Consider the following 9,013-nt stretch of genomic DNA (forward strand, 5'->3'; position numbering starts at 1 on the left):
AGAGCTGGTCGCCTTCTCCCCATACTGTGCTGCTCAGTGCAGCAGTCTGGGAGCTGACCTTGTTTGTGAAGACAGAGGCAAAAAAAAGCATTGAGTACATTAGCTTTTTCTATATCCTCTGTCACTAGATTCCCTCCCTCATTCAGTAAGGGGCCCACACTTTCCTTGACTTTCTTCTTGTTGCTAACATACCTGAAGAAACCCTTCTTGTTACTCTTAACATCTCTTGCTAACTGCAACCCCAAATGTGATTTGGCCTTCCTGATTTCAGTCCTGCATGCCTGGGCAGTATTTTTATACTCCTCTCTCGTCATTTGTCCAAGCTTTGACTTCTTGTAAGCTTCTTTTTTATGTTTAAGATCAGCAAGGATTACACCATTAAGCAAGCTGGTCGCCTGCCGTATTTACTATTCTTCCTACACATCAGGATGGTTTTTTCCTGCAACCTCAATAAGGATTCTTTAAAATACAGCCAGCTCTCCTGGACTTCTTTCCCCCTCATGTTATTTTCCCAGGGGATCCTGCCCATCAGCTCCCTGAGGGAGTCAAAGTCTGCTTTTCTGAAGTCCAGAGTCTGTATTCTGCTGCTTTCCTTTCTTCCTTGTGTCAGGATCCTGAACTCTACTATCTCATGGTCACTGCCTTCCAGGTTCCCATCCACTTTTTCTTCCCCTACTAACTCTTCTCTGTTTGTGAACAGTAGGTCAAGAAGAGCTCTGGCCCTAGTTGGTTCCTCCAGCACTTGGACCAGGAAATTGTCCCCTACACTTTCCAAAAACTTCCTGGATTGTCTGTGCACTGCTATATTGCTCTCCCAGCAGATATCAGGGTGATTAAAGTCTCCCATGAGAACCAGGGCCTGCGATCTAGTAACTTCTGCTAGTTGCCAGAAGAAAGCCTCGTCCACATCATCCCCCTGGTCTGGTGGTCTATAGCAGACTCCCACCATGACATCACCCTTGTTGCTCACACTTCTAAACCAGAGACTCTCAGGTTTTTCTGCAGTTTCATACCGGAGCTCTGAGCAGTCATACTGCTGTCTTACATACAATGCAACTCCCCCATTCCCCCAGTGCAAATCTTCCATTCAACACTCACTCACACCTTTGACCCTTCCCAAAATGCTCTGCAATGCTTGCAACAGCATTAGCAATATACAGTGCTGATCTGCCTTTCCCAGGGAACCCCTTGAGGGAGGAGGCCATTGGAGTGTGACAACCTCCAGATGTTGGTCAGTACTGGTCAGCCCCACAGTGCCTGGCCAAGTGAACAGTGGTCTGTGCAGTGGCCTTACTGGAAGGCATCAGGTCACCGCTCCCACTGAGCTCCTTCGGTGGCTTCCAAGAGGCTGGCTACTGCTCCTCCCTGCTCTGCACTGGACCCCAACTCCTGTACCAACCCCAGTACCAATGTTCAGGATGTGGCTCCCATCAACATTATTGGGGCTGAGGAAAAGGAGGAAGACCCTCCAACCCAGATGTCCATCTCAGGGCTGAGTAGGTCACTCCTGCAGGACAACTTCAGGACCCATTAGTAGCTTCTGAAACTGATAGCAGCTAACCTGGGGATAGAGATTGAGGAGCTTAAGGAATCATCCCACAGCCTTATTGACATCCTGGCTGCAGCAACTCCTAACTTGCCCATAACTTGCAGTAATGGGTCCAGTCAAGACCCTATGACAAACTGCTTCTTCTCTGTTCCCCACCTCAAAGAGTGCTGAAAAGAAATTTTATGTGCCAGCCAACAGGTACAAGTACCCATACTCCCACCCTCCTCCAAGATCCCTCATTGAGTCAGTGGCCAACAGGAGGGCCAGACAAGTGCTACCCCCAAACAAAAGGATGCAAGAAAGCTGGACCTGTTTGGAAGGAAAGTTTATTCAACAGGTAGCCTCCACCCTGTGTCAGATGGCCATCTGTTTATGAAACCTGCATGAAGCACTCCATCGACCTCAAGCCTTCACATCTTCAGAGAGCCTGGAATACACTTGTGGAGGACCTCAGCAGATCCTTTTCCTCTCACCACAAGTGGTCCCCTCATCCGGAGGTCATGAGCTTCATCCTCCAAAGGTGGGGGTCTCCCCAGATAGATCTGTTCGTGACCAAGCAGAACAGGAAATGCCATTAGTTTTGCTCACTGTGGGGGCACAGCACAGGCTCCCTCTCTGAAGCCTTCCTAGTTCCATGGACAGAACTCCTGTTCTATGCATTTCCCCCAGTTCCTCTAGTTCACAAGGTCCTCCTGAAAATCAAATGGGACAAGGCGAGAGTTATTCTTAACACCCTAGTGTGGCCACACCAGCCGTGGTTTGGCACACTACTAGATCCATCAATAGCAACCCCGCTTCTGCTCCATCCAGACCTGATCTCACAAGACCACGGCTGGTTACTCCACCCAAACCTCATCTCCCTTTACCTAAGTGAATGGATGTTACATGGCTGAACCCCGAGAAGCAGGTCTGTTTTGAAGAAATTCACCAGGTCCTGCTAAGTAGTAGGAAGCCATCCACTAGGGCAGGGGTTCTCACAACATTTTTTTTGGTAGCCTCAGAGTGCAGCCACCAGCTTTTGTTGGTGGCCACTCTGACAGTTTTTCCTAAAATACTTAATTAACTTTAGGAGAAACACATAAATATACATGTCCAAATCATCATAATTTATTTATGTAGAGTTTCTTTTTGCAGACTCAATAATAAAGCTAATGTGCAGTTGTCTCTTTTTTTTAATGGATCTAAACAGAACAGAAACACAAATATGGTGCTTTGCACGTTCTTGTCTTTTTTTGTTGTTTCTTTTGCTTTTTTGATGGCTTTTTTTTAAGACTTGCTAGCTAGTAAGTCTACTGCTATGAAAAGTAATATTTGTTAATATCACTTTTCACAACAGGCTTACTAGCTAGTTGGGAGGCTGTGAAAAATGATATTAACAAACATACAAGTATCAGTTTTCACAACAGAGTTACTCAACCTTGGCAAACCAGAGGACAAATTAAGCCCTGGATGGGGAGGTGGGTAGGGAGGCAGTAGGGGCCAGGGGCGATGCAGGCATGGTGGTGAGCCAAGGGCCAGCAGTCGCTGCCATGTGGCTCGAGTTCAGGGCTGGAGCTCAAAACCCGTTGTCTGAAGCCTGCCGCCCGCCACCCCAGGGCTGAAGCCCCAAGCTGGAGCCTCAGTGTCCTTGGGAAGGTGGGAACTCATTGATTGACTGCTCCTCACTGATTGACTGTGGCTCCACAAGGGGTCAGGGTCCAACCCCAGCTGGTGGCCCTGGGGAAGGTACACTCTCCTCTTCTCTCCCCACCCCTCACCCCCCAAAAAAGTCATTGCCCAGGAGACTCTAGCTGCAAGAAAACCTCCTGGTGGCAGCATTTGAGAAACGCTGCAGTAGGGCTACCTACCTGGCCAAGTGGAAACGCTTTTTGATATGCACATCCCAACCTTTCTCTGATTCATTCTCCAGTCTGTCTTGCACTACTTGCTTCATCTAAAACAATAAGGCTTGCCCCTTTCATCTATCGAGGTGCGTTGAGCAGCAATTTCAGCTTTCCGCCCACAGTGTTCTCTCATGAGATGACAATCCATTTTCTTAAGGGACTGGAGAGATTTTCTTCTCAGGTCCACAAGCCAGTCCCCTCATGGGACTTAGAACTGGTTTTGCTGAGGCTCATGTGTCCTCCCTTCGAACCGCTGCCATTGCGCCCTCTACTGCTTCTCTCTTGGAAGGTTGCCTTCCTGGTGCTGATAATCAGAGAAAGAGCAGGGAGGGAATGAATTAGGAGGGGAACAGAAGCAGGCAAAGGGGAGTAGTTTGGGAGAGCTAAGTTCAGGGAAAGGAGCAAAACTATAAATTTTCCCACAAGTAAGCATCCTACTGTGCAGGTCTCCTGGCAGAAACTAGCTAATGTCTCTTGTTCCATGGCAGATGTCTCCTGAAGAATTCATTTTAACTTGGCAGCTATGGCAAAGCCTTACCCCAGAGCAGGTGGAACTTCGGCTAAAGTGGAACTGGGGCTCTTGAGAGATGCTGCCAGATGCGATGGGTCCCACAATGCCATTGGAAAGGTGTAAAGGGGAGAGAAAAGTGGTCATTGTGTGAGAGTATAACAAATGAAGGGTTTTAGATATGGTAGGAACAAGTATGGACTGTCTTGGGAGCTCCCTGATTCCTTTCTTTCACTAGGAGAAGTCAGAAGATGAGGGAGAGGGGGTTCTGGTATCCACATTTTAAAATAGCCTATGTTAAAGGGATGAGTAAAACTTTGGATCTGTGCTTACGTTATTAACTGAATCCATTTGTACAAACTTGCTGTTTATTTCTCATCCCTATAGCATTTCTTTAGATCTTTAAATACTTTCCATATCTCACTTTAAACAGTTAAAAGAATTTCAACGCCAAATTGTGCAGTGATTATATGAAATATTTCTAACAGAAAGTTAAACAGAAAGTCACAGATAGAGAACCAAGAGTTCTCTCTTTTTGGTATTATTTCTAGCAGCAAAACTAACTCCCGTGATTTAGTATTGCCAAGATTACGCCTATAAAGTCGGAAATGATAGATATACAGTATGCTGAAAATGACTTGAACTGATTTTTCTCCCCAAATATTTGTGTAATGCTTCTAATGAAAGATACTAAGGATGATAGCCTTCACTTTCATTATTCAGGACTGATAGGAAGGATTTTCAAAAGGGCTCAGCGTTGGCCTCACTGCTCTCCCTTTGAAGTCAGTGGCAAAGCTCCCATAGATTCCATTGATAGCAAAGTTAAGTCAGTGCTGAGTGTTTTACAGTGAAGTCCTCTTTATGCTGTTTTGCCAACATAAAGGGGCCTTAGTGCAAATGAGAATCGGGTCCTCAGAGTTTAGATGATCCGTGAGTATAATAGTTGCAGTACTGACTGAATAAAAGACTGGATTTACACATTTATGTGTACATGTGTCTTTTTTCCCTTGTGCATTTAGACAGAAACTCCAAGAAGAGCATATGGACTGGAAGTTTGGAGAGACATGGCTGTTTTTTGGCTGCCGAAATCAGGACAGAGACTACTTATTCAGGCAGGTTCTGTAGGTAGTATTGGAGCTCTGTGTTGCGCCTTGTATTTATGCTTGGGATACTGATTTCTACTGTTTTGCATTGTCTTTCAGAGATGAGCTCAGAAGTTTTGTTGAAAATGGCACATTAACTCATCTTAAGGTTTGTTTCTCAAGAGACCCTCCAGCTGCAGGAGAAAAACCAACGAAATATGTGCAAGACAACATTCGACTTTATGCTAAAGAGGTTGCCAGAGTCCTGCTGAAGAAGAGAGGTTGTTTCTATGTATGTGGGTGAGTAGACTGGAGTTTGAATGCCTAATAGAGGGAGCATTTAATTGAAATTGTTGAAGACATTTTCAAGACTTGAGGCAGCATCAAGTAAATGACTGGCATTTACAATACAGTAGAACCTCAGAGTTACCAACAGCTTGGGAGTGGAGGTTGTTCATAATTCTGAACAAAACTTTATGGTTGTTCTTTCAAAAGTTTATAACTGAACATTGGCTTAATACACCTTTGAAACTTTACTATGAAAAAGAAAAATGATGCTTTCCCTTACTTTTTTTAGTAGTTTACATTTAACACAGTGCTGTACTTTTTTAGCCTTGTCTCTGCTTCTGCCTGATTGTGTACTTCCGATTCCAAATGAGGTCTGTGGTTGACTGGTCAGTCCATAACTCTAGTGTTTGTAACTCTAAGGTTCTACTGTACTGAAATATTCCTGTTTTTTAGTGTGTTAACTTTATGGTATAATGTTAATCATCCACCTGTACAGCTTATTTTTTTTCTTAGATTATGGCCAGACATTCCACTACTCCATTGCTTGTTCTCACCATATAATTTTTCAGAAATGTTTCTTGTTCATATAGTGTTGTCTAGTTAAAGTAGGACAGGCTACAAGCAAATGGTCTCACTCATGTGAAGGTGGAAGATATACCTCCATAGTTCATTATATATACATATGTGTATGTGATGATAGCCCTTCAGCTGGCATTCTGTAAGTTTGGAGGTAAGGTGAAGCAGACAGCTCCCCAGGATATCTTCCCTTGGAGAATTCCATTAGCCCTCTTTTCCTGCCCTTGTGGGAATTATGGAGTGTTTTCTGTAGAAATAGCATCCTTATGGTGTGAGTTTTTGTGCATGGAGATTTAACACACTTGCAGGTGCAGGATTTTTAGGAGCATCTAGGTTTGTAATGCATCCCTGATTACTTACAAACAGACAGTTATTTGAACATGTAGCATTAGGCCCAGAACTCAGTAGCTTCTCCTCCTCCAACAGAAGTCTGCTTCTTGTGCTGCTACTGTCATAAACAGATAGCTAAGGGTTAATGTCTCTTTCACCTATAAAAGGGTTAACAAACAGTAACCTGAAACACCTGACCAGAGGACCAATCAGGAAACAAGACTTTTTCAAATCTGGGTGGAGGGAAGTTTGGGTGTGAGTTCGTTGTTCTTTGTCTTGGGTCTGTGCCCTCTCGGCTCTGAGAGTGATTTTTCTATCTCCAGGCTTTCTAATCTTCTGTTTCCAAGTTGTAAGTACAAGGATAGTAAGACAGTAGGTTTATATTATTTTTTTGTATTTACATGTGTGTAGTTGCTGGAATGTGTTAAATTGTATTCTTTTTGGATAAGGCTGTTTATTCATTTTTTTTCCTTTAAGCAATTGACCCTTTATGTTGTCACCTTAATACAGAGACCATTTTATGTCCTTTTTCTTTCTTTTTATATAAAGCTTTCTTTTTAAGACCTGTTTGAGTGTTTTTCACTGGTTAAGGCTAAGAAATGAAGGGAGGGGGAAAGTCTCTTTGTGTTAGATTTACTAAGCCTGACTTTGCATACCCTCTGGGTGCGGGGGTAGAGAGGTTAGATCTCTCAGTACTTGTGTTTCAAGGACTTGAAGCAGGGAGGGTGGAATCCCTTTGTTTAGATTCACGGAGCTTGAATCTGTATATCTCTCCAGGAACCTAGGGAGGGAACACCTGGAGGGGAAGAGGGAGAAGGGAAGTGGGTTATTTCCCTTTATGGTAAGACTCAAGGAATCTGGGTCTTGGGGTCCCCTGGGAAGGTTTTGGGGAGACCACAGTGAGCTAGGCACTGTATAATTCCTGGCTGGTGGCAGCAATTACCAGGTCCAAGCTGGTAACTAAGCTTGGAGGTTTTCATGCTAACACCCATATTTTGGACGCTAAGGTCCAGATCTGGGAAGAAATGTTATGACAGCTACTACTACTACTACTACTACTACCAAGTGGTGAGTAGCATTAGGGCTTTTATTCTTTCTGTATCTGTGCAACGAGAGGGCAGCATAACCACAAACATCCAGCAGAATGCAATTATTTTCTTCCAATTAAAATGTGGATCTGAGTATCTGCTCCACATACATTTGAGTGTATTGAAAGCTTCAGGTCTTACCTGTCTGTGGTATTACTGTTGCCACCACTCTCAAGTACATGAACAATCAGTGTCTATGGTACAAGCCAACATAAATTCTGCATTTCTTTATTTTAAAAATTATTGCTTGTTTCAAAAAACATCCTATATCTGTGGCTGTTGGTGAATGGAGAAATCTGCTAATAAGTACTTTTTTTTTTCCTCTGTCTTTTCTAGAGATGCAAAGCACATGGCTAAAGATGTGAATGATACTTTAGTGGACATTTTAAGCACTGATGCTGGAGTTGACAAATTGGAAGCAATGAAAATCCTGGCTACATTACGACAAGAAAAACGCTATCTCCAGGATGTCTGGACCTAAATGTGTGGCCTCTGTGCCTTTGCAAAACAAAGACTGTTAGACAATTTTTACTGTATATACTGTATGAAGACTGCTGATTCTTTGGATTACTGTTATTTCAACTTAACTTAAGTAAATTCTCTCTTAAAAGCAGCCAATTGATAATTATTTTTTTTTAAATTACTATTCTCTAGTCATTTAATTTTTGATAATTTCTACTGATCTTTTGAATGGCATTTAAAGCCTTTATAGCAACAACAACAACAAAATGGAACCTGTGAATCATCACTTGGTAGCAGTATTACCAAGTAGATTCTCATGGAGTTCCATTCCTCCAATTTAATAACGGTATACTTTGAAAATAAACTTATGCATTTGTATAGTATACAATATTATATATATTATCGTATACAGTACACATAATGTTACTTATTTAGTTCTACTGTTTATCATGTACATCTTATTGCCAAGATTTAGTTGAACGTATTACGTGAAAGTCTTTTAAGGGAATTTTTCTTCGTTGCCTTATGACATATGATACAAGTTGCAAACAGGAATAAATATTAAAAATATTGTCAGGATTTCTGGTCACAATAATTCCCTCCACCTCCAAGCTTTTCTATGAATATTGATATTTAAGTGATGGGCTAACAATACTTTGCAGATACTCATATAACACTGGCTGATATTGAGTAGGTTTTCCCAACTAACTCATGCAAAATATCTTTAATCCATGCCTTTAAACCCTGTTGGTTTAATTCTAGGCCTTTCCTAAAAAAATCTGCCATTTGTGCTAATTTTTTGGGGGTATAATTATTACAAGCTGAGATAGGAATACCAAATTATTATTATTATTATTTTCTGAAAACAGGGGGTCGGCTTATAAATGGATCTACACCAAAATTTGATGGTTTTAAACTCTGTGGAATCATTGATTTGAATATGTAATACATTGTTGTTTTGTTTACCTGGAGCATCTGCAGGCATGGATCCATGCCTGCAGACACTCCAAGTAAACAAAACGTCCCGACAGCGGCTTACCCTGACAGGTGGGAGCCAAAGTTTGCTGACCCATTTATTGATGTCAATACTGCAGCCTTTTGAAGTTGCAAAGGCTTTGTTTAGTGGACTAGATTGTCTTGAAAGGAATACTAAAAGAGCAGTGATTCAGATCTGCATGACATTTGATCCATACATTTCACAAAATGCTATGCCTTACAAGCCAATGAGAAAAATAGAATGAACGATA

The 9,013-nt window shown here is 42.4% G+C and overlaps 1 protein-coding gene across 5 annotated transcripts in view; it reads left to right on the forward strand.

Moving 5' to 3' along the window:
* MTRR (5-methyltetrahydrofolate-homocysteine methyltransferase reductase) overlaps positions 1-8,345 on the forward strand; it is a 139,464-nt gene extending 131,119 nt beyond the window's left edge. For 4 of the 5 annotated variants that reach the window (XM_050938192.1, XM_050938191.1, XM_050938194.1 and 1 more), the window contains 3 exons: positions 4,960-5,052; positions 5,143-5,322; positions 7,641-8,345. In XM_050938192.1, coding sequence (XP_050794149.1) covers positions 4,960-5,052; positions 5,143-5,322; positions 7,641-7,785 — 418 coding nt within the window. In that variant the 3' untranslated portion in view covers positions 7,786-8,345. The remainder of the gene's footprint in view (positions 1-4,959; positions 5,053-5,142; positions 5,323-7,640) is intronic. The other variant, XM_050938193.1, reaches the window with a different exon arrangement.
* Positions 8,346-9,013: the final 668 nt, after the last annotated feature.

This window comes from Gopherus flavomarginatus, chromosome 2, assembly GCF_025201925.1.
Source record: "Gopherus flavomarginatus isolate rGopFla2 chromosome 2, rGopFla2.mat.asm, whole genome shotgun sequence".
NCBI classification, from domain to species: Eukaryota; Metazoa; Chordata; order Testudines; family Testudinidae; genus Gopherus; species Gopherus flavomarginatus.